Below are 26,339 nucleotides of genomic sequence, written 5' to 3'. Positions count from 1 at the left end.
CCGTTTCTCTCCTGTGGTTTCTGTCTTGGTCTTGGTTACTACGACGATCGTCATGATGATGATGATGATGATGATGATCCGTGGTAGATCTCGTATGACTGTGGTGTTGCCCTACCGGAGCCCCTGCCCTTACACAGAGAGTTGGCTCAGCCGGAGGGGGGAGTGGAGATTCGGATGATTGTTGAAACCGATGCATGTTGTCCTTCATGACTTTGTCGACCGTGTAGTGAGGTACAAGGAAAAATACCTCCCCGGGCTTCAGGACCGAGTCGGGTCGGACTACGATCCACGGGTAGTCGAAGAAGTCGGGTCGGGTAATGCAGTACCTAGGGTACCTCCACATGATCTCCTCAGCCGGGATCGGGTCCCGGAATAGCTCAACCTGGCCGCCCGGCCGCACAATCTTAAGAAAGACACTCTTATTTCGAGAATCTTGTTTTTCTTGTCTCTTGAGTTTTGCTAGAACCCCCATTTTTCTTGATTATCGATTGGGGTAGAGGGGGGGCATGAGCCCCCTCAGTGCTCTTTCTTATAGCTAAATGATTACCATATTGTGACAAATTATTAATTATGGCGTGGTATCTAAGGGCTGTCTTCTTGGGATATTTTGTATAGTTTTATTCAAAAAATGTAGGTTGGTTTTGTTTCTTATCTTTCCATGATATTGCTTCATGTTGATATGTGCTATATTATATGGTCTATAGTTTTTATCTTTCTATGTTTGTAAGATTTTCATTTTCCACTATTTTTTAATATGGAATTTGATCTTTGGCTCTCTGCAAGGGGTGATCTTATCTCCCCATCTATCTATATTGTCTCTAGTCCCACATTCATGAAGTGACAAAAATACACCTCATAGTTTGAGGATTAGGTCATCGGGTGCAAGATAAAATCACTACAAATGGCAAGAAATGACAAATTCATGAATAACTAAGAATATAATAGAAAGATACCAAAGAAATTCCTTGGATTAGTACAAGAAAATTAAAATACAAAACAAGACCTCGAACACCACAAAAGTTGAAATGAACAAACACTCATGCTATATGGATTTCCCAAACCCTAAATTTAGGCCGATGATTTGTCCTGGTTCAGCTGCGCCTGCTTGGAGTCATGTACGTGGTCGGGGCCTTGCTGGGAATGGCCGATGAATCGATGTCGCCCACATAGTACTCGTCCAACATTGCCCCCGAAGTTGAGCTGAGCCCGACATCCTCAAAATCATCAGTTGTGTCCTTAGCTACAAGAGGCCTAAAGTTTGTGGTTAAAGAAAAGTAGGAAAGTATAGTTTTCAATGAAAAACACAATAAAACAATCACAAGATTCATTACCACGTGAAAAGTTTGTAATTGAATTGACCAGCTAATAAATGTTTAGGACTAAATTTTAATATACTTAGGAATAAAAATGGATTAATCTATAATATTAAGGATCTGAAACTATCAAACATAATATTGTGAAACCAAAATCATTAAATGGTTCGAATTTTAGCTTGTTTAGTTAATAATCACCAATTAAGATTTGCTTATTCCATAACAATTGAATAACTTTAAAATAATAAATTTAATAATAAAACACCAGAATACATGGACTGTGCTAATTGGTTGAAAGTCGGAGTCTTTTCTTTTTCCAGTCCACAATAGTTAAGGAACCTGTTTGGTGTGTGTGTGTGTGTGTGTGTGTGTGTGTGTGAGAGAGAGAGAGAGAGAGAGAGTTGATTTCCAAGACAAGGTGCATTTAACAAATAAGGGTGAGTAAAAAGAGCATGTGCTTTTTTGATTTCTCATTTGCTCAAATCTAGGACAGAATACAACAGCAATATACATGGAATGGCACGGACCACTATTTCAAGGAATGTTTCCTAGAGTGTGTTTTATACACAACACTAATCAATATTCCCATAGCCTTTGGCCACAACAATAACAACGGCCCAACGGGCAAACAATTATGGCCCCTACCCTACCTCACCACAATAACATTAGAGGGGGCATTAGACAAAAAGGTAACAAAACAAACGAGAGACGAAGCTCTGTACACCTACCTCTACTATCCGTCTCTATCCTCCCGAAGCCCTCGGGGCACTCCTCATATACAATGTCCCCGAAAATTTGAGCACCCTGGGATCTGTTTGTAGAGCTCTTAGATTTCATTAACGTGTCAGATTATCCCGTGCCCTTACAGAAGTAACAGAACCACGGGTGCAAGCTTCACTGAAGAAATTGCAGGTCCAAATTAGCACTGGTATTAACATGCCAAGTAAATATAAAAGTCAATTCAGAAAAATAAATAGGCAATTGAAGAAGAGAAAAGTTTCCAACCAAGGAGTAACATTTTATAAAAATATTCCCACATTAGTCATTTGGTTCTGTCTCCAAATGTTTATTATAATTAGACATCTTATAGACCAGGAAAAACAGAAGATTTCATATTCAATAGCCAATTCTCAAATTATGGATTACTAAAGCATTGAAAAGAGCCTACTCAAAAATTAACTTACACTCCACTAATATCAGTTAATTGGTACATAGCTAAACATAATAGGCCAAGACTGACCTGTACACTGGTGTGCAAGAGTAAGCCGACCAAACATGAGCAGCACTATCATCACCACACATTATGTTGGCTCATCTTCATTCCAAACTTTGGTCATTGGGCCGACCATACAAATCACCTTTACCTGCTTGAACAAGCTGTCCCTGCTGAGAATGTAGAGGTGGTAAAGGCCGCAGGGGCGCTGGTGAATTAGGATGTGAAAGTTGTGACAACTGCTGATGCTGCTGGAAGTGTGCACTAACATCGTGTTTACTAGATGGCAAGCTGGCCAATGCCCTCTGGCTCAGTTCTTGGCCTACCTGAGTGACAGAATCACAAGCATTTGCTGGCATTGACACCATTCGACTCATATTTGTAGAATGTCCATCCAATGATTGTTCTGATGCATGTCCATCCAATAATTGTTCTGAAGCATGCCATTGATGAGTATTGGCTGAAGAGGCAATCGTTGCAAAGTTAGTTCCATTACTTGCGGTCTGAGGTAACGTTGTTGTGGCAAGCATCTTACTAGAGCTGCTCGTCAGGTGCTGATCAGCATCAGAATTTACTGTCTGTGGTTTTGCTGGATCAGTATTTGTCGGGCGATTTGGCTGCAGTCTTTGAAGAGCTAATTGGTTTTGGTTCACTAGCTTCTGGTGGGATATTGCCTGTTGGTGGTTTGAACTAGACATGGCTGAAGGCACAGCTGGAACATGACTTTGACTACTACTATCAGGCTGAGAAGTCATTTGATATAGGTGCTTGGTTGATGAAGCAGTGTGTCCAGGATAATTCTTTTGCTGAGTAAGGGACTTGTTAGGTGGACGTGGAGACGCATATTGCCCTGTTGGGACTGGCTGCACAGTATTTAGTGCAGAATTTGTAAATGAGCCCTGATTGGACATTAAATGAGTGGATGTATCTCCTTTATCGGAACTCTGATTCCCAAGACTCGTGGAAACCCCATTTTCTAATGAAGGATCAACTGGGACGTTCTGATGCATCATCAGGCTACCTCTCCCAATTCCTTTGGCAATCTTAGCTGGCTGTTGAGCCTGTGACTGCTGCCGCTGCTGAGGATGCTGTCTGTTAGCTTGCGAAAGCTTTTGTTGCTGCCTTTGTCGTTGCTTGGCAGTCAGATTAGGTAGCCCGCTCCCACCAGCTTGAGCATTCCGTACACCTACTTGACTTGGTAATTGATGCTTTTGCTGATGCTGGGGCATTGAAGAAACTGCTGCCAATGGAGAAAGTGGTACAGGTTGTGTAGCTGTTTGGGGTTGAACTTGTGAACTATTTTGTACTGTAGGTGATATAGGGAGTTGAGAATGTGACTGTACATGTGGCATCATAGAACTAGATGCAGCAATCTGTGGCTGCTGTGGCGGTACTGGGTGCTGCAGCTGCTGCTGCTGCAGAAGACGATGTTGTCTCTCTTTAGCCATGCGAATTGCATAGGCTTGCTGTTGGGGATTTGGGGCATGATTAGTGGGTCCTTGAAAATGTGGGTGATGAGGACTAAGGACTTGGGGCTGAGGTGATACTGGATGGGACGGCTGATGATGGAGAGGGTATGATGATACTGGTGGAGACACAGTCTGATTAGGGAAGGCTGAACTCAATCCACCAAAGTGAGGCACTTGGCTGTTTCCTGGTGACGCCTGCATTTGAAGCTCAGGTGCCATTTGCCTCTGTGAATCCTGACTCAGGCCAGGCTACAAGACAACATAATTATCTGTTATTGGAAGTACAGACATATGCAACTGTGAAACATAAGAATATCAAAAGGTAGAGCTCCACTTAAAAGAAAAAATAATATGAAAATGATTGTCATTCATGATCAGACAAGAGAATGGAGTTCAAGTTCAATTGGGAATATATATCAAGAAGAAACTCTACTCACACAAATTTTGCATTTCAAAACCAATAAACAGTAAAGGCAAGCAACACATTAAACTCAAGCTGGAAGAGAATGTTCTTTTTTGTGGGTATGTGCAGAATGTTTTGGAAATAAGAAGTGGGTTGCAGGAGTTGTTAGCCAGAAAAGATAGAATGTGATAGAAGGCTGCTTGCCTGACTAGGTGAAATAGTAGAGATTACGGTATTTTTACTCATAAAATTAATCTAGAAATATGTATCAGAAGATGAGAAAGGAATATTATTGCATACCCGCATCATGTGCATAGGTTCACGAGGTCTCAACATGGAATTTCCTTGACCAGTGCCTACTCCAGAGTGCACATTTGCTGATGATATACCAGGGGAAACCATACTCCCAGAGTTAACCATAGAGGATGAAGCAATGGCTTGGAACCCAGGCCTTGCCATTGGCATGCTTCTATTAATACCGCAGGGTAAACCCATGCCATTGCCACCAGGAAGTAAATGGGTACCACGATCAGCTCCTGGAACAACTCCAGAAGGAGAGAGATTAGGCTGAGGCACATTTCTATTAGTCATCATATGGTTATACTGCTGCATTCTCTGCTGTTCATCGGCTAAAGCAGGTCTAGGAACAACAGATCTACCATCCCTACATGAAAGCATATAACTGAGTACGCAATCAGAATTAACTGCAGAATCAGAAAAAGACTAGCCCTCAACACAATACCTCATAGAGCCTGGTGAAGATGAAAAGTTATTGCCATACGTCATATTTGGTGATCCTTGCAGTGCAGAAGCAGCACCAGATGAATGATGCAACGGTGTTACAGGGCCCTGATTTGCAATGGGTAATCCACCAGGATGTGGCCCTTGATAACCAATAGGAAGTATGTCTGGGCCAGTAACAGTGGCATCACAGATATCCAGAGGGCTTCAAAGGTTCAAGACTCATCAGATTAAGAGAGTAGAAAAAAACATTTACGGAAAGTAAGGAAATGTTTCAGCAGTTTGAAAGACCCAAAAAACTACAAGAATTTTGATCAGGAAAAAAAAAAGTGCACTTGATTAAAAACAATAAAAAAACTTACGTGAGAACAGGGGCTCCATTCAGGTTGTTTGGACAGACTTGGGACAGTGCAACTGCATGAGAGCCATGAGGTTGCTGGAGTTGTTTGGGATCCTGATTGTTATTCTTAAAAGAAATCAAGTAAAAAAAATAAAACACAATCATGACCAAAGTTAAAGCATAAAATAAATATTAACAATGATGCTAAATTTTTTTTAGTTAGGGAAATGACAGAAATAATAGTTATCCAGTATCTTAAACCTTAAACGTACGAACAAGAGAAGATAACACATTTGAACAGGCATTGCAAACAAATAGGGAGCTTCAACAACAGAATCTCCATATATAATATCGGACATCCCATTCAATGGCATCTCTTTTAGCAGTATTAACAATTAAACATGTCATTCAATACCCGAATCTCAACATATTTATCGTATCAAAAGTAGCTAAGAATCAAAACACACAATGATAGATCTTGATATTAGGTCACGCCATATGAGATGATGTCACATTGGATTAACTTGGTTTAAGTACCTGGTTTTTACAGTATTGTTGTCTCTTCCCAATTACGATGATTTTCTCAAAGTGAGATTTGAGGGTTTCTTCTTCCATTGGCCCCTGCAAACGTTGAAACAGCTGTCTGGCGCTTCCCTATATTAAACAGAAAGAACATGTATTGTAACAAGCAACTGTATAGAACAAGAATACAAGGAATTAAAAGAGGGCATTGTACCTTGGGAATGCCAGGCAATGTAGAAGGATAAGGTTGAGAAGACCCTGAGTCTTCAGCACTATCTGCTCCATCAACAGAAGTTCTATCCATCAAAACATTGTGTCGCTCCTTGCATTCTTTAGCTTTGCGAAATATGCACTTTACATGAAAAGAAAGATAGTACTTAGTATGTTAGAAACTAAAAAGTACTAACTTTGTCACAAAAAAAAGTCACAATCAAAATAGTCACAAGATCCTCCTACTTTTAGCAACCTACCTTGAACTGTAGAGTACTGTTTATAGCATCGCTAACAAGCTCCCAGTTTGGGCCCAAGTCATGTGCCAGGACAACAAGTGCCTAAAATTTTCATTACAATCTTTAAATGATAATACCTATACAAGTAAGCACTAAAAGACAGCCGTATATTAGGTCTTAAATGCATGGTGAGTATTTCCTCATGTAATATACATGCAAAGTGTATATGAAATCAAACCTGGTCCTCGAAGAGCGTCCATGGGCTTCCTGAACCCAACTGCCCAGTAGGCACCTGAGAAGAATCAAGATGCATAACCAGAGTTTATCCAACACTAACAGCAAAAAAAAATGAAAGAGGGGAAGCTCCCAATGGTAAATGTACCTTCAGAATCTTTGGCTTTCTACCCCGATCCCGACCACCAAGCAGTTTAATAAATTTATTTGGATTAGACATGTTACTCATTTGGGAGACTGCTGGGGAAGGAGCAATATTCTCAAAAGAGTTCTCTTGTGATGGACGCATAATCTTTGGTTTCTTTATCACCGGTTGACCATATAAACCTTCAGAGATGATATATAATTACAACAGTAGAAATAAACAAAATCAATACTGAAATCATTAATGAGTTGAGGAGGACAAGTTTTACCACTGTTACCATTAGACTCCAGTTGATGCCTTTTCTTTAAGTTATCCCTCTGAAACTGCAAAGAGAGAAACAGCATCCAACATCAAGCGGAGACATCAACACAATTACAAGGAATAAGAGAAACATCACTCTCTAAACTGAACTCCAAAAAACAGAATGAATTATTTTTATTGTCTTTTTATTAATTGTATCAATTCAAATAGACATTTCATTTTCATCAAAATAACAAATTAGATCACTTAGATAGCAAAACACAAAACCAAACTCCAGTATATCTTATATGAAACGATAATCAGCAAGTTTTGCAACAACACAAGGCCTATTACTCAAAAACTAAGTTTACCTTTAAAACAGTAGTATAAGTATAAGCAGGGTTAAGAAGAATAATTGAAGACTCACAAAAACCCTCAGAAACCTTATATGCATCTACAATGCATCTCTTATCAATCTACAACATCTATCAACAAACACACAATAAAACAAAAAAAGAAAAGAAGATTATAAATTCACCTGCTCCATTTGGAAGGTAGGATCAACCTGCCATCTTGGTTCGTAAGAAGCATTCTGTGTCAGAACACCAAAGGGAAATAAGACATGGGTGAATTACAACAATTGATGCAAATATATTCAAAACCATATGGCATTGGTTACCAGATGCTTGGGTTTCTTCTTTTTCTTATGTTTTGTCAGGACTTCTGCCGAGTGAAACGGTAATTGATTATTGAAGTCCCCACTGGACTCAACTTCCAAGCTATTTGGAACAAATGATCCGTCGCGCAGAGTTGACTGTTCATCCTGAAATGAATCTGTATCACCACTCGAAGCATCTGTTCTATTAGGTACCTGAATGCATCCAGAGGTTCCTGCACTAAATGGGCTGATAACTCTCCTGGAAGCAGTCCGGACACGTTTTGTTGGGATTGAAACATTAAGACTGCCACCTGGACGCTTCACCATCAAAGCAGTTGGTTGATCGACAACTTTATTTTCAGCATATTGCATTGGCAAAATGTCAGAGCTTACTTCATACGATCTCACCCCATAAGCATGAATCAAGTGTTTACGCTTCTTTTGGCCAAATCGTGAGGACTTGCTACTGTGAAAGGTCATTGGCATGTCATATAGGCTTATGTCCCCCTCGTCGTCATCATATGGAATATGGTGAGCCTCAAAGTCTGCAGTTCAATTGAATATACACAACAAATAATTTAATAATGAAATATGGAAAGAGAACCAAGCAATACCTATCAGATTTACCTGCATTGGCATCATATGCAGATGTTTCCACTTCCTCTTGGGCAATTTTTACTATGTTCTGGGCAATAATATGATCAGTTTTAGAGACTAGATAGAAGGTTACATTACTTACATACCAAAAGGCTAACAAATGATACAAAAGAACTCACATAGTAATCTTATGCTTCCAAAGAAAGTAAAACTGGGTTCTCCAAAAGAGAGATGACTTTCATGAATTCTTTAGTCAGTATGGAAATCTTATTATGATTGGGTATATTGGGACCACAATCAAACCCTTTAATTCAGGAAAAGGTTCCACTGCGCTTAAACAGATATTTATATAGATACTAATTCCCATGGAAAAACATTCTAGTGGGGAATGGGGGCTGGGCACATATTTAACTAAGTCAATATATTTGGCTTTGTAAAGGCAAAGCATGTGTTCTCAAAAGCTAACATGTCGGTAGCATTGGCTCATCTAAAAGCACCCAACACATCAACTTTACTTCTCACAGACAGGTTACATTAGTTATTTATAATTATTCTTTCTTAAGAAAAAGATATTGCAAATATAATGCAGTGAAACATAGATGATTCCCACAGCATAAAAGTGAGCCAGAGAAAGCACTTACCTCACACCGTGCAAACTGTGATATTATTGAGAGTCTATAGGTCTCCATGGCCCCAACAGGGACTGTATAGAAGAGATTCTCCTGAAAGTCAGAATTAATATATAAGTCAACCAGACGTTGATCATTTCAAGAGAAATTCTTGAAGGCATCCACGTGTACAGCTTAGAACCCATTACAATCATGTTACATGCAGAACTAAAATGAGGGATTGATAAAAACAGTAGGGAAAGAAGTATGAAGGAATGATGAAGAGGGCATCATGATATTCTGTTAAGATTTCATACCTCTATTAAACTATCCTCCCCCAGAATCCCCATGTCAGATACTCTATCTGGAATCAGTGGTTCCTCAGTTTTGTTATCACTAACGTTGAAATTGTTATGTTTCAAAAATCTCACTGCATAAGCCTTAACAGCAAGGGTATCATCCCTTTTATTTTCCTTCCCGGGTATCACTGTCTTTGCCTGTCAAACCAAAAATAATCATAATCAAAACCATAATTTTCTGCCCATCTTTCAATCTACCAAACATTTACTAGCAATAACTTTAACAACTTTATCTTTAAAACAACCCAGCCTAGCAGATTAAAAACATTACTCGCAGTAAATAGCAAGCCAGAGTAAAGCTAACTTGTTAGTTCAGCTGGACAAAGAACTCCCAGCTGGAAATCATACATTGTTGTTACTATATAAAACAGTGGTTTAAAAAAATCCCAGGAAAGTCTGTTTATGCATCCATTGACCATTTACCGAGCAAAGAAAAAGACCTTCTATTAACAAAATTAAAGAAAAATTACTACAACTCACTATGCATAGCTCATAGTGCAAAAGTACACCTTCCTTCTTAACCTTTTACCAAATAAATAAGAACTAGAACTCAGTCCACACATATTAAATTTGCTGGTTTGTACATTTCAATCAGATTATATCATTTGAAAGAAGTACAGAAAACAGACATAAAGAAACCCAAATCACACAGAAGAAAATGGTTTGACCTATAAACAAAACACCTATTAATGGATTAGACACAGCCAAGAATAGTCACAACATCAACTTAAAAAACATATATATACCTCAACCAAATGCCAGAACTCCATGATAGATTTTGCCAAGGTATGAGCAACTTTTTTTGCCTCCATACCAAAATTGTTCTCATGCTTTCTCAACTGACAAGCAAAAGCAGCTTGGGAAGTTATTTGAGCTGCAGCAGCTATTTTCCAAGCACGCTCCTAAACAACCAGGAAACTCTCTACGTAAGCATAGTGATAATGTGATATATATCATCTCCAGCAAAGAAAAACACTATAATGCTTATTCCCAACAAATTATATACTCCCTCCGTCCCATTTAAAATGAAACATTTGGGAATCGGCACAAGATTTTATGTAGTGTTGTTTTGTGAGTTAATGAAGAGAGAGTAAAGTAAGAGAGATGAAAAAGTAGAGATAGAGTTGTTTCCATTTTAGGAAACGTTTCATATTTAATGGGACAACCTAAAAAGGAAAACGTTGCATTTTTAATGGGACAGAGGGAGTACAAAAAAATATAAACAGCAGGTAAAAATCTGAACTCAAAACAATGGTGTTGGGAGAACTTTTAAGAACAAACCTGAGCAAAATCATTAGCTAACCATGCCATCTCTTCAAGCACATAATCCCAACGAGATTTTGGACGTATTTTTCTCACAGAAGTCACATCAGATAACTGTGCTATCCTCTTCCGTTTTGCCTACATTGTATCAGATATTTGGTACAAAAGTTCATGGAAACATGCTGAACCGTAACTAAGTTAGACAAATGAAATGCAAACACAACAATCTAACCTCGATAATTAGTGCTTCTTTCAAGATTGAATCTTCATCAATTTCTGGCTGTAGTTTTGAATTTGAACAGGGAGAAGTTTGAGCCTCAAGGGAAATAGTAGAATTCTTAGTCAAAGATCCACCATTCAGGAAATCAGAAGTTGAAATATCAACAGAATGCTGATTCTTAACCAAGCATGGAATCTCGCCACCCAGTCCAAGATTTCCATCCAAAGCAGGATTAGTTTTTTTTTCTGAATCTGGCCCCCTTGGTTCAGAAGGTTCCATTGATTCATTAACAATTTGATTTTTCACCTCATTCTTCATAGAAGATTCACTTTCATTCAAATCTTCATGTTTCCATTTAAATCCATTCTCTTGCTGCATTAAACATGCTGAGGAGCTCTCTGGGTTGTCAAGAGCACAACCACCAACACCTCCTGTCTGTTGCTTTCCAACAAGCTCGTCACTTTCTACCAATGTTGTTCTGTCTGGGGGTAAGGTCTGATCTTTGATCAACCCATTTACATTGGCATTTGTAATTTTCTTACATATATCACCATCATTGTTTCCATCAATACTTTTGCTGGTCTGTGCATAAGATAATGAAGAATCCAAAACCTTCATGTCGCACAAGTCAGTTGTGTTTTGAGGATCAGATTTTGTTCCATCCTTTTCACTGCTGCTTCCATTGATTCGACAGGAACTAGATTCATTTTCAGTTCTATTGGCAGAGTCAATTTGCTGGCATTCAATAACTGCAGAATGCATCTCTTCCATTGCATGTAAGGCCTGAGATCCATCAAAAGTTATTTGAATGCAAGTTTCTAGAGCACCCGAGTGTGATTGTTGATTACATTGATCATCCAGAGGGACCTTAGAAGCAATATTCTCTGATGCAGAATCCTCCACAAGAACACATTCAAGTGGCTTTTTAGATGACTCTTCAGCCTTTCCATCCCCTAACTCCATATCCTGTTGTGTGTCCACCAGTTCAGCTTTGCCACCATCTTTAGCACATATAGGATTTGAATCACAATTCTTTGATATATTCTGAATTTCTGCTTCAGATATTTTTCCTTTAAGCTCCTCTCCATGACGAGAAGGTAGAGAAAAGACATCACTGCCATGACTTGTATTTACATCAATTGAACTCAACCTAATCCCATCACGATTTGGACGAGACCTATTCCTTCTCTTATATGCTTTCCTAGGTACACTAAAAGCAGCTGCTTCACCATGTTCCCGAGTCCTACTCCCATCTATGTGAGATAAATTTTCTGGTAGAACAATTTTATTACTACTAGGATGTAATGAAATCTTATCACACCCATGCTCACCATCAAATAGCATGAGATTATCAGCACTATTGGGTTCACAAGAATTAGCCCCGAGTCTACCACTACTCTCCACAGAGTCTCCATGGGGTGATGCAGTAAACGCAAAACTGCCTTTTGCTTCACTGCAACTCCACACAAATAAATAAGCATAATATTCAAAAACTCTGCATAGAAGAGATACTAATGTCCATCTTATACCTGGTAACAAGGTGATCCTGATGTTGATTGGTCAATGAAGTTGACTGGACACTACCTGAAGCAGCATCTCCAGGCTTAAGTAAATCTAATGGATTCCCACCCTGCCAACAAAATGGAATCAAGTGCTGCAACATGTTTGATATACATTGATTAAAAGATCAAGTTACAGCTCTATACTTTTTCAAGAAATTCCAATTCTCTTTTTGTTTCATCCCGGACATTATACTCTTGCCTGTGGTCACAAGGAAAATGTTCACGACAATGCAATGAATGATGAATCCTTGAGAGTTTTGTGCAGCTGCATAATAGAAAAGTTATGCATCATGGCTATATTACCTGAGCTCTCCTTGGATCCTTTCAATTGCTAATCGTCTGGGAGAAGTTTTGTGAGCAATAGCAACTCCACCTTCCACAACTCCTCCCATAGACTCAACTTCAGCATCTACCAAGAGAACAGACGGTGAGTCACATCCATGCATCCCCCAGTTCAAAAGCTACAGATTACTGCCTCCATGAACTCAAGACCAAAAGCAAAATCCTAAGGAACAACGATGCAGCTTATTATCCACTAAAGAGTTCTGCATAGTATATATGATATTAACTCAAGTTTGTTTATGAAATACATAGGATGTAGTAATAGTAAAAGGGAGGTTCCATTTGCTCTGTCCCCAGCATTGTGGTGGATGTGATGGTCTCGCAGAGTAAGGATAACGATCTCAGATATATAGTCTCGCAATCGCTAGTTTACTAACAATGTAAGTATGTAACATAATATCACTTGAAGCCTAAGAACCTTGGCTTTGGTAATTAAACCATTTTGAAGGAAGTTGAATAATCCAAATTGCCAATGTGCCGTCAATATATCGCTCTTTTATCAATCATATAGGAATTCAAGCGTAAAACATGCTTTATTCTGAATTTCAAGAGAAATTAGGTACACTAAATATTGCTGTGATTGGCCAAAGATGAAGTCACAATAAAGACAAAATTTGCACTCATCCAAATCAAGAAACCTTGTTTATTCATACCACACAAACACAATATTATAAAATCTTCAAAATAAGTACAAAGGTACATTCTATATTCACCACATTTCAAAATTCATATCCACGTGCAATAACAATTCCATACATTTTAAGTCAAACGAGTTATGTCTCTCACCACCCTAAGGCTAAAAGGCTGGTAAACAACGGCAAGAAGTTCTAAAACATAGCAGAAATGAAACAGCTAACATAAATAGGAAGCACGGAGTGCATGCATAACACATGATCTTAACTGTCCATTTGCTACTCAGAGACATATTAGTTCGTATTGCCATACCCGCCCATCTGATTCATAGGATTACTATGGTACAAATACAATAAAGAATAAAACTCTCTGCCAAACTAAGCAGAAAGATTCACAACTAAGCAGATAGAATTTTAATGAAACATGCACTTCCCTCCACCTCCTCTCAAGTTCAAACTGTCATAACTGATCAACTTAAAGCTTCAGACCAGTAAACGCAGAACTCAACTCATTCAGCATGCAAAACCATGTAAAACTCATACAATCATGCGCCCATGATTGCAACCTCACATGCAGCAAACTCGAAATCCACACAGCACTTCAACGAAATGCACGACACGAAACACGTAGACATCGACTCCACATCAATTCCCCAAATTCCAAACCCCTAATTCAACTACAAGCTTGCAGAAGAATCCCAATGTCGTGACAAACTCGGTCTGAGCTCAAAATTCTAGGGTTTCCAGAGCTAGGAACGCGAGGATAATACCTCAATTGCGATTGAACATGAGCGAATTGCAGCTTGGGGCTCGCAAAATAGGCCCCCTCGGCCCCTAGGGTTTTGCCTCTGAAGGCACAAGGTACCTCAACTCAAAGGCAATGATTGCATATTTTGCCCTATAGCACCTGACTCTATCAGAGGCATTCCCGCTATAGCATGGCAATGAAGATGAACGTATACATACAAACACGTGTATGTATAGGTCAGTGCGTGTAAATGCGTGTGATTTTGATTTGAAATGAGGCTGCGATTCGTCCCCCTCGTTGGCTCCCCGAAACTTTCTCTCTCTAAAATTGTATTCCAATATATTTCTCTCTCTAAAATATTGTAAAAACAATTTTGGGCGCGAGAATACGGGCCAGGCAAGCCGACTAATTTTTCAGCCTGGGCCTCCTATTTGGGCCTTTTTTCGAACTTAGTATTTAAGTGTGCCTAAATCTAAGATAGTCAAAAATAAGTTAGTTATCAATTTAGTTGCATTAAAAGCTTGAAGATTTTTGTATTTTTGGAAGAAAAAAATGCTTCTGGTGAATACGAACAGTTATTTCTCATTTATCGTGCTAAAATTTCTTTTTTCGGGCATTTCTCTATCTTTATTTCTACATTGCTCTATGTATGTGTAACCAAACCGTCGATACATTAAATGTTGCACTTTATTGACGACGACGCTTACAATCCCAAGCACTCCACCAAACAATGGATTTCGAATGATTAACTGTTGTATGCATTATGTCAGAGTTGTCGCCTTTAAAGCCAAACAATTATGAACCATAACAAAATGGCATTTGTTGATGTGTGCAAACTCATCCACTTTTGAGTCAATTGCAAAACGCATGTTGTCGATAGTGTTGCTGCCTACAAACCTAAATTCTTCCAAAGAAACTGTATAATGTAGTCCAGCGACGGTGCTGCGCTTGCTCAAGAGCATTACATTAGTTTCTAAAACTTGCTCAAAATATATTTAAATTTGGCAAGATTAGAAAATGAAGTTATGGCATCTCTAAGAGTAATTACATGTTACTCATATTTTCCCCAATTAACCTTTTTTAGCCTAAAGTCTATTTCTTTTAAGGTAAATTGGGGTGATTGAGGTACCTTCAACCTCAGAAATATGAAAGTCCGATATTATGAGATATAAAAAAAATAAAAAATGAAGCCAACAGGTTATAGCACAGTCGACAGTGCGGAGCTGTGCTTAGGGTCACGGGTTCAAGTCCTGTCACCCGGTGGAGACTTTCGACCTTAATCTCCAAACTCAGTCGAGCAGGATTAGTTGGATTCCGCAAAGGGTTTGGTATACATGTTGTCAAACCAAAAAAGTGAAGGAAAGAGTACGTGGAGAATAAAAAAATACTACTCCCTGTGGCCACAAAAAATAGTCTCATTTGTGGACGACATGAACTTTAATGAGAAATCGGTAAAGTAAGATAAATGAGAGAAAAAAGTAGATCAATATGAGAGATGAAGCGAGAAAGTATATAAAATAGGAGAGATGAAGAGAAAAAGGAAGCAGAAAAAGTGAATAATGTAAGTGAGTAAGTTTCTGTTTTTGAAATATGACTATTTTTTATGGACTTCCAAAAATGGCAAAATGTGACTATTATTTGTGGACAGATGGAGTAGTTTGTTTTGTAAATAGTATACAAAATGTGTGAAAAGAGAAAACTATTGCAACAAAATAATGTTGCACATAAAAAGAAAATTGGTTAGGATAAATTTGGAAGTTTGAAGAGAACTAGACTAAATTTAATTTTGCTTTAGATTTGAACATGAAAACTGAGGAATGAGCGGTTAATATAAGTAAAGTTTATTATGTTAAGGAGTCGTTTGTTTTCCATGAAATGGGTAGTTACTGATTTTTACTTGTGGATTGCATATGTTTGGTTTTCCAGCATTTATTACTCATTGGCCCAAGAATTGGTAGCAGACCCGTGTTAGAGAAATATTGTTTACATATCTTAGAGCAAGGCTCCGATATGTAAATTGCCTCGTTCTCCACACCCAGCTAAGAAGCTGAAATTCTTATTTTATCCCTCAATTATTGTCTTCACCACTACATTCGTTGTTTACCTTCTTCGGCGCTACTTTCCTTCTTCGACCGTAGATTATTCACCAACACTTCTTCATCAACGTTGAAAATCTGGAATTCAAAAAAAAAAATCATTGCTCCACATCAATTTCGAAGTAAGTTCCCTACTTTATAAGAATTTTGAGTTCTGTAAAATTTCGAGATCGGTAAAATCTCAAAAATTTTGAAAATTTTGAGATCTGTAAAATTGATTTATCGTTCACGTTACAAAATATTGTCTTGCAATATGGACCAAAGATAATTCACCAATACTTCTTCATCGACGTTGAAGATCTGGAATTCAAACATTCATTCCTTGCTTCACATTTAATTTTGAGGCCAGTTCCCTTCTCCACGAGAATTTTGAGTTCAGTAAAATTTAGAGATCTGTAAAATTACAAAAATTTCGAGATTTGTAAAATTTATGGATTATTTAGGTTTCAAGATTTTGTCTTGCAATATGATTTCTTATTTGAGTTTTTATGGTTATGTTCAATTCGTTTGCTTATATACATCCCTCTTTTAGTTCCAAGTATGGTTGCCATATGATTAATTTTTTAATTAGGTCATGAATGTTGTTATGCTTTAGCAATAGTGTAGTCATAATCAAGATCAATATTACATCAAGTCATGGCTCCCTATTGTGAAATGGATGAAACTGGCTTGTCCATGTTGGAGGACATTCTACAAAACGATGAAATTATCAATCCATGCATTGTGTTGATCATTCTAATTAGGCTACAGAAGTTGAAGTGCATAGGAAATGTGCATTTCAAAAAGGCTTATAAAAGTCTACAACGTATGCCGATTCAGGTCAAGCACATGACCAGGCTCGTAGGAATGATAGATTATGACTGTCTGGCTACCCTCCGGATGGACCATAATACATTTGGAAGCTTTGTCGTCTATTCCGACAGTTGGGTGCTCTACGGGATAAACGGTACATGTGCATTGAAGAGCAGATGGCCATGTTCCTAGGAATCTTGGCATATCACCAAAAAAACCGAGTTGTACGCTTCAAACTTTGGCGATCAGGTCACACTGTTTCAAAGTATGTCCATAAAGTCCTCAATGCAGTTTTGAACATGCATTCGTTGTTCCTTGTCAATCTCGATCCAGTTCCTGAGTAATGCATAGATCCAAGGTGGAAATGGTTCAAGGTAATGCCCACAAGTGTGTATTTCAAGTACATATGATTTTATTACAATGATATGAAGTGTTTTTTTACCATTGAACTTGTTACATTTTTATGTAGGGATGTCTTGGAGCCCTCGATGGCACTTACGTAAATGTATCGGTGGCCACTGCAGACAAGCCCAGGTATCTAACAAGAAAATGACAAATTGCAAGAATTTGCTATGTGATCGTTGTATGAGGTTCATATTTTTCATACCGGGTTGGGAAGAGTCTGCCGGTGATGCAAGAATTTTACGTGACATCGTAAATCGCCAGAACGGTTTGAGAGTTCCAATAGGTAAATTAATTCCACCAATTCCCATTTTTCAGTTTCAACCTAACACTACTAATGATGCTTTAGCTGATTTACTAATATGGTAATTTACTTGTTTTAATGATTAGCAGCTATAACAGGGAATTACTACATTTGCGATAACGGATATGCTAATAGTGACGAGTTCCTCACCCCTTACTAGAGGGTTTAGATATCATTTGAAGGAGTGGGGACCGGCAACAGAGCGGCCACAATATGCGGCTGAATCATTCAATATGCGCCACACACGAGCACGAGACGTAATTGAGCGGGCATTTGCGATTCTAAAGATGAGGTGGGGCATATTGAGGAACACCTCTTTCTATCCAATCAAAGTTCAAATTAGAATGATTATGGCATGTTTCTTATAGCACAACTATCTGTAGTGTGATGGATGTTGACCCCATAGAAGCACTCATAGATGGGGTATTGGACCAATGAGGTGGAGATGAAGATAATGGGGATGCATATTCCATTGATAGAATAGAACCAACCGCCGTATGGAACCATCGCACAGATGAACTTGCCCATGCTATGTGGGCTCGTGTAAGTGATTTGGTCACTTTCAATTAGTTGTCTAATTTTATACTCATATTATGCGAATATCTCATGTCAGTTTTTTTCAATCTGACAAGACAACGATTTGGGGTAGGGATTTTGACGCTGATATATCTCATATGTTGTTGTAATTTGAACCGTTTATTATATAGTAATCAGATGTAGACAAGATAGACCATGACTCCATTTTCATTTTTGGAGACTATAAGGTTGGTGCGGTCTGTCGGGAACATTTGGAACTTACAAATAGTGCCAACTTCGAGATGATTATCACAAATGAACTTTTTCCACCCACGCTTAACAATAATATTGTGGTCTCATATCTTGAAAACAACGTCTCATACTTGATCGTCAACCCAGAACTTGCATGTTTAATGAAGTCCTTGTCCTCCACATGTGTACACCAAAATATACACTTGGCAAACTCTGGAAAGTAAATAAAATAATATGTTCATTCATAATCAAATCTGATTCGGTTACTAACAAAGCATTTTGGATTTATTTCTTTGATGATACCATTTTAATCTTTTATAAATTGTAGAATGCTAAAATATAAAAATTATAAAGGGCTAGGTGATATATAGTATAGAATATTGCACTTACAAGGCCCCACTCAAGATGAGAAGATATTAGTGTGATTGTGAAATAAGGTAATGATGGGGCAGTCCGTGCACGGCTATCAACGGGCTCCTTATCACTATCACTTTCCCCACTTGATCGTTTTGGTCGTATAAAGCGGTTCCATCCCAAAAATTTGGTCATGTACTACGACAAGAAAATAATATTGATTAATCTATATATAGTGGTTATAAATTGAATAACTTGAGTTCATATGATGAAGGTCTCTATCTGTACAACAACCATTTGATCCAAATCGATGTATTTTGAATAAACCATTGCCCTCATGTGTGAAAGTGATACGCTCGGATTTTGCATTGTTTTTAATTACATATTTTTTTGTATTTTGACATGTTTTACGAGAAATGTGCATATTAAAGCCTAAAAATATAGCTAAAAGTTGAAGTTGGAAATCTGGAGCTTTCGAGATGTCCAGCGGTCCGCTGCAACACATCCAGCGACCGCTGGCGGCCACCGACCGCTTAGCCAGTAGCGGTCCGCTCCGGGAAAATTGTGCTGAAAAGAGGAACACGCCCAGCAACCGCTCCGAACGATCCAAAAGCTACGGGATGATTGCCAGGTACCACTGAAACAACATGTGGCGGCTGCTATTCAAGAGGCAGAAGCTACAGATCAACCCACAGCGACCGCTGGCTAAGGTGCAGCGGCCCGCTTGAAAAATGTGGCGCACATATTTGACCTACTTTTTCCCCAAGAGTTACCATACTTGGCCACTTTTTGCCTTAATTGATGATGGATGATTTTTCAGCTATAAATACCCCCTCAAACCTCTTCAACAAGGATCTTCTTTTGCAAAATAATTCCAAAGCATATAATATCTGAGAGTTCATCTTTGTCATCAATGTGCAAAGGTTTGAAGAAGGATTCAATAGACAATCAAGACTACAAGGATTCAACATTTGGGTTTTATTGCTTTAGTTCTTATGTTCTTTTTGTCTGCTTGTGTAACTAATTCATAGGATTCTAGGAATGTGTTAGTAACGACTTTGGTTATACAATTTCTTTTCTATTTAATATCCGTTTTGTTATTACTTTGTTTCTTTTCTAAGTTCTGGATAATTGCTTCACATTTGAGTGACATATTTTGTGATGATTTAATAGACTTGCTACATAATCGTAAGAAGAGGTTGGCGAGTTAGAACGGCCTAGTAGATTAGCTTCCCTTAAAACGACACCGTTAATTAAGAGTGATGACTTTTCAAGGGTCTGAGGAGCTTTTAGGAGTTACAAATCTAGGATTGACAACCCTAGTGAGGCAATCTACGTTTGTATCGCATGAGCATAACTTAGGCGACTCGTCCTACTAAAGTAAGAACTGTGCTAGGGTATTGTAGTTGGAACTTGTATAACCATAACTTTGAACGCACATCCCTGGAATTCCCTTTTCTCATATATTTGTCTCTGTGTTTTATCTGCAATATTTGTTCATTTCTGTCTTTTAATGTTTTTATAAATAAAAAATTCCATCGGTTCTACAAATAGTGAAAGAAACTTAGTAGAAGGTAGACAATATGTGATTGTTTTCCCTGTGTTCGATATCCGGTACTGATATTTAGCTATTCTATTTATACCTTGTGTACTTGCAGGTATTTTTACTGCTAAAAAATAGTGCAACAGAATGTTATAATGTTATTGCGCTCGAGGTAATTGTCATAGACAAAGTCGGCCCAATTTCGTTCAAAATACCAACATCCTCCAGATCTTGTCAACTCCACAGTCCACGGCAAGCCATTTATTATCTCCAAGGTGCATTCATGGGTTAATTAATTCCCATAGAGAGCCACCTATTCAGCCGGTAACACCTGTATGCAGGTGTCGGAAAATTTTCAAGAATGATTGCTATATTACATAACAAAAATACCTAGGAACTATATCAATGTAAAATCTCTAAGAATCCGTTATTCGAGATTGATAAGTGAAGCACACTTGCAAATTTGTCGTCACTCTCCTCGGGCATGAAAACCTAGCCAAACACTGGTCGGACATTCCTATGAAGAACACGCCGGGTGCATTAGGAGCTGTATATATTTGGCCGAGCTAAACTAGTGCAGATTTTTAAAACTTACAAAGGAAAGCGACACCCGGGTGGCAAGTCCATGGAACACTGCAGATTGTTAACCCTTCGTTCTACGCGTGCTTTTGATTTTTGCTCGGTGACCTACTAATTTTATACATATAAACAAAAAGTGTCGTTGCTTTAGTTATTTTTATAGTAAATTACTTCTTTATTTAATAATTGACCAAGTTACTTTTGCAGTAAAAAAAGAATCTATTGCTATTACTAGTGCACAACTTTTTTATATGTACAGCTGGCAGCTGCATACATATGGGAATGTATTTCTCACTTGTTATCTGAATTGATTGCCTTGTGAAGCGAATATGGATGAATGATGGAGGAGGGTCAGTGTATCTGTGGACAGCTGAATACTTTTTTTCTTCTGCAGAATCACCTACCAGTTGATATGTCACCTTCGTGGGAGAACTTATTTCTCACATGTGATCTAAATTGATTGGCTTGTCAAGTGAATCTGGATGAATGATGGAAGAGGGTTAGTATATCTGTAGATAGGTGAATACTTTATCTTCTACACAGCTACCTACCAGCTGTTGCGTCTCCTCCATGAGAGAGCTTATTTCTCACATGTGGTCGGAACTGATTGGCTTGTCAAGTGAATCTGGATGAATGATGAAAAAGGTGTGGTGAATCTCTAAGCTAGCTACGCTACCATCCACAAGGAGTCACAAGCACAAAAGAAGAATTAACTTGTGCAACTAGATAATGAAAATAAGTATGCATTTTATATTCATAATTGAGATAATGGCATCTATATAAAGTGATTTCATTTGTGGAATTGTTCAGTGCATTTTCATCTCTCGCCCCAATGGCTTCATCCATTCCAATTCGGGTGCATTCTTTTACAAAGGAAATTGGACACGTGAAGTCGATGTCATTATGCTAAATACAATTGTGAAGGCAAAGCAAGCATTTAATTGGGAGGGGACTGTTATCCCAATTCCATTTCTTATCCAAGCCCCTAAAGTTATTGCGGCTGATAGCGGTCTGCAGTTCACAATGGTTAAGCTATACGAGAGGTTCGATACAACGCGTTTAAGGAAGTCATTAGAGCTCTCGGGTTGTATTTGAATGTCAACTCCAACATCGTCTTAGGCACTGAGCCAGTTTGGAAAGAACTTTTAGAGGTAAAATATGATACATATGTTCATTTTGTTGTGTTTTTTGTATAACCGACATTATGTCTAACTATATATGACTTTTTTTCTATCTAGAAAGACACGGTTACTTTTTCCTATTACTATTTTGGTGAACGTGAGTTTAATAACTTGGAGATTTTGTTTGCTATATCTGAAATAAAGAAGAAGAATAGCGAGACGGTGATCGTAATCTCTGACACGACGACCCCTCTTGATGACCACGTTGATAGTGGGTTACCAAAGGGAAAGACTGAAACTGTGGAGGGTAAGCAAGCGATTCAGTTAACTTGTCAATTTTAGCCCTCAGTGCGAAGCTACGTCGCAAACTATTCGATGAAGATGGAGAGAACGAGGACAATTAGTGCTAAGATGATCCTCCATCCCACTACTATGCTCAAGGATCTGATGGAAAGTTGCGACCGAAGATGGGGAAGCCCCGTCTACCAACGCGGAAGAACTTAAGCGTTGGCCCATCAGCGTCGCCACACGGAAGCTCTGTTGGCTCGACAAGCCCAAACATATGGAGGAAGAACCATTTCAAATGAGGAGTGGGTTTGAAATAGTAGTTGTGAATTGTCACAGGCATTGGTGATATGAAGCATTTAGTTTGTAGCGTAGTATTTGATAGCAGTAGTAGTTTCTGTGAAATTTGGTTCTTCCTTCAACCAAAATATTATGTACTAAGGTACTCATCCTTCATGTATTGTCGTGCCTCTATGTACTTTATCTAATTTCTATCAATATTTCCCACAATGCAGTGTATTGTAATCAGTGGCGGAGTCACACTGGAGCCAGGGGGGCCCTTGGGCCCCTCACCCATTTTGACTTTACCCCTATATTATATATGTATACAATAATATTCAAATATTGTTTCGGCTTAGTTGGTTTCTGTGTGCGTCTACCACCCGAATGATCCAGTGTTCAATCCTCCCTAGGCGCAGCTTTGTTGCTTTATTTTTGTACTCTACATTTCTCTTTTGTGTTTAATAGTTAATCCCCTAATGTGTTATGTATTACTCCATAAATTTATATTTATTCCTTTCATTTCAAAATTTAAAACTATACATATATCTAAGTTGTATAAAAAATTATTCTTTAATCTCATACATATGTAAAATAACATATAGGGAGTAATATCTTTTCTTTCATTTTGAAATCTTAATCTATACATGTCTGTGAAAAGAAATTATTTTATTATCCCATAAATATGTAAATACTACTCCCTCCGTCCGGCATTAGGAGTCCCGGTTGATCATTTTCATTTGTCCGGCATTAGGAGTCCCGGTTGGACATTTTCATAAAAATTGAAATAAAAATATTATAAAATAAAACACTAAAAAACACAAGTAAAAATACATCCAAAGAATAAAGCAAATAATAATGCAAATGGGTCACACATTCCATTATCACACACTCCAATTATTACACTCTCAAACATTTCTTAAAACACGCACCCAACTCAACCGGGACTCCTAATGTCGGACGGAGGGAGTACTATAATAGTACCATCTTTAATTTTCATTTATAGATTTTATTTTTTTTCTAGCATATAGTAATTTTATGTAATGAATTTCACACACTAATATTTATTGTCTTAACAATTTAAGAAAATAAATAAACTCAAATTTACTTTATTTGAAAAGCACATGTGTTTATAGTTTCTATTATCTTTTGATTATTTTCACTATTTATGTGTTCCTTCCAACGATCTCTCCTATTGCTATATGACTATGACTCATCGGCTCTAAATAATATTAACACCAAAAAAAACTAAAAAATTATCAATCAGAAATTTGGGCCCCCCTATTATTAAATTTCTGGCTCCGCCACTGATTGTAATTGCTAGTAGCTCTGTTTTTCATGTCCAAGATGAATCAATTATGAAAATAAAACAACACTAACACATAAGATATGAAAAAAACACAGCATAACATAATCCTCTGAGTAGGACATCGCGTAAAGTTTAGAAGGAAGTTAGTGACTTCACATTAACAGCTAGAATTATTCAAGTATGCAAGCTTATATTTTACAATGCAGAAGTTTGATACCAACTTAGACAAAAGCATAAAGCATATTGCACATAGTTTGATGCATCAAAAGACAATTAATTTCATATCAGCATATGCACAAGAGTAGCCACAAAAAAGGCCCAAGTTTAGTCAGCTTCGGATGGGCTTCCGATCATCAATATGTATTTCATTACATACCCCACTTCTCTAGCACATGCTCAAATAACCAAGTCAAGCGTCTTCAGCCATGCCAAGGAAAAAGTCCAAATGTTCCACCTTTTTTAGTATGACATCGTCAACCTCATACCTTTACTTGATTGTCAGCTCAAAAACATCCCCCAACACCGCAAAAACTTGCTTACGGCCCTTGCTCAAGTCGTACTCATACCCAATACGAGCTATCAAGTATTGAAGTCGATCACTAGTGTCCTCATGATTTTTGCCAAGCATATCCAGCAGTCCGTCAATTGCTTGGTGACCAGTCGTTTTTCTCTGGTTTGGTGTTAGGACATGTATGTCTTTCGAGGTCTGGTTGCTCCTTTCAGTAGCAGCACTGTCAAGGGAAGTATGAAGAAGTGGGTCTTTCGAAGAGAAGTCCTCGGCGCTCAGATTGATGTCTTCATCCTTTCCATTGCTACCTTGTTTCTCATTTAAATACAAGTCATTGACAACATCCATGATCACTTTAGCGTTAGCTCCATTCGCTCTATCTTTTCCAAAAATATCTTTCCATGCCTCGAATCGAGGCCATGACTTGTCCAGTTTATCACGTGAATTAATTAAGTTGCTGCAGTGATGATGTAATTTACGTCGTTTGGGGCATAGCATTGAACGATGGGATCCAGCCCCACCACAAATTTACTTGGAAGGGTTATTTGTCTTACTTCAACAATACATGTAGTATCTTGAAAAGAGAATGTTCGATTGGATGTATTGCTTCGTCGCTATCCAATGTGATGAGTGACGGTCAATAAGTATTAATTTTTTTATTTAAATACTCCTATATATTATAGGAGTACATTGGAAGTTGGAACACACATTAGACTAATGGAATTGAAATGATTTCATTTATTGAAATGAATTGATTTTATTGGGAAAATGAAAAACGTGGATGCAAAACTATTAATTAGGATTGAATTCTGAAGAAATATTTATTTTGTATGTTTTTCAAACTTCAATTAATTGACGGTCTCCTTAGTACTCCATTATTAATTCGGTATTTTTAACTTTTAAAAAAAATGGCCTTACTAATTAACCAAGATTTTAATCACATTCTGTTTTGCTTGTAATTTTTCCTACAAAAGAATTTGTTTGCAGGGAAACTGCCCTTATTTAATTTAACTAAAAACTTTTTTGGTATGCCATTCATTTTATACGGATAAAATCAAGTCATCTCTCCCTAGCTTAATCTCCGTGCCAAAATTTATTTATCAACTTAGTCGGGATGGAGGGAGTACTACTATCAACTTGTTCTCTGGTGTCGATCGACTATTCTTTGTGAGGTTATTTTTTGACCATCCAGCATCCGTATGATTCCACAAGTATCGACGCTTGAATCATGATTGCGCATTGCAAGAATTTCTGGATGTTGTTTATCATAACTTTAATGAGGATGCCATTTACTTCGCCGAGACAAATAAATTTCTCAAAAACATAATGGAGGCAGTTGCATATTTAGAAGAAAAAAAAATAGAAGCCATGGGTAAAAAGGAGGCGACATCTGGTAGCGTCATCGAGATTATTGCAAAAATCGACGATGATTCAAAAACAAAGTCAAGTCTGATCCGGTCATCGCAGAGAAGTAAAATAATGATGACGAATCGCCTCAAGCGCTAGATGAGGCAATGGCTTTGGTGAACCAATTTTCCTCCACATTCTCATAACCCAAAAGTCAATGTTGTCGTGATTGGTTATATTGCTGAAGAGATCTCATGCATATGTGTGTTGAACTATCTTGGTTGTGGAGAATATAGGCACGTAAATGATGTGAGCTAAAGAATTAATTTTTACGAAAATTGTTTGGCATTGGATCTCACCTTGACAATCTGATCCCACTGATCGTCGTCACAGTCAATTCTAAAATTACCATGTTCGTTAAAGCCCACACCATTGCGTTGGAGAATGCAGCACAACGAGTTGTAGTCTTTTTTCCAAGCTATAAGCCCAGAGACAATGTGTGGTATGCCCTTGATTCCGTATCCTGGGAATTGAATGACCATAGCATCTTCAAGCTTGCCTAGGTAGCCGACACAGAAGCCGTTATTAGATTTC

General features: G+C 38.0%; 1 protein-coding gene across 8 annotated transcripts; it reads right to left on the bottom strand.

Annotated features, from left to right (window-relative positions):
• Positions 1–919: 919 nt before the first annotated feature.
• On the bottom strand, positions 920–12,782 carry LOC125215766 (chromatin modification-related protein EAF1 B-like). 8 transcript variants are annotated; one of them, XM_048117314.1, is made up of 23 exons: positions 12,640–12,782; positions 12,481–12,535; positions 12,304–12,404; positions 10,787–12,227; positions 10,573–10,692; positions 10,038–10,193; positions 9,250–9,429; positions 8,966–9,046; positions 8,355–8,412; positions 7,749–8,272; positions 7,608–7,661; positions 7,098–7,152; positions 6,833–7,011; positions 6,689–6,742; positions 6,472–6,552; positions 6,216–6,353; positions 6,017–6,133; positions 5,502–5,605; positions 5,141–5,344; positions 4,699–5,062; positions 2,554–4,244; positions 2,042–2,210; positions 920–1,251 (listed from the first exon to the last, which is right to left on the bottom strand). In XM_048117314.1, the coding sequence occupies exons 1-21, from the start codon at positions 12,780–12,782 to the stop codon at positions 2,631–2,633; spliced, it is 5,823 nt and encodes a 1,940-aa protein (XP_047973271.1). In that variant the 3' UTR covers positions 920–1,251; positions 2,042–2,210; positions 2,554–2,630. The 8 variants fall into 8 exon arrangements, with proteins under 8 accessions (XP_047973271.1, XP_047973309.1, XP_047973301.1 ...); XM_048117352.1 differs by lacking the exon at positions 920–1,251 and having other exon boundaries at positions 1,752–2,210; positions 2,554–2,986; positions 3,062–4,244; XM_048117344.1 differs by lacking the exon at positions 920–1,251 and having other exon boundaries at positions 1,752–2,210; positions 7,749–8,045; positions 8,121–8,272.
• Positions 12,783–26,339: the final 13,557 nt, after the last annotated feature.

Source organism: Salvia hispanica, chromosome 1, assembly GCF_023119035.1.
Source record: "Salvia hispanica cultivar TCC Black 2014 chromosome 1, UniMelb_Shisp_WGS_1.0, whole genome shotgun sequence".
NCBI lineage: Eukaryota > Viridiplantae > Streptophyta > Magnoliopsida > Lamiales > Lamiaceae > Salvia > Salvia hispanica.
This window is presented reverse-complemented; position numbering and strand designations above follow the sequence as displayed.

What these genes read in the sequence shown, in the direction of transcription:
- LOC125215766 (XM_048117314.1), bottom strand. Translation starts at nt 12,782, where the DNA reads ATGCATGGATGTGACTCACCGTCTGTTCTCTTGGTAGATGCTGAAGTT. An exon ending in TGCATATGATGCCAATGCAG is followed by an intron (nt 8,273 to 8,354) that starts GTAAATCTGATA and finishes ATTGAACTGCAG; the next exon opens with ACTTTGAGGCTCACCATATT. An exon ending in AATGGAGCCCCTGTTCTCAC is followed by an intron (nt 5,345 to 5,501) that starts GTAAGTTTTTTT and finishes GAACCTTTGAAG; the next exon opens with CCCTCTGGATATCTGTGATG.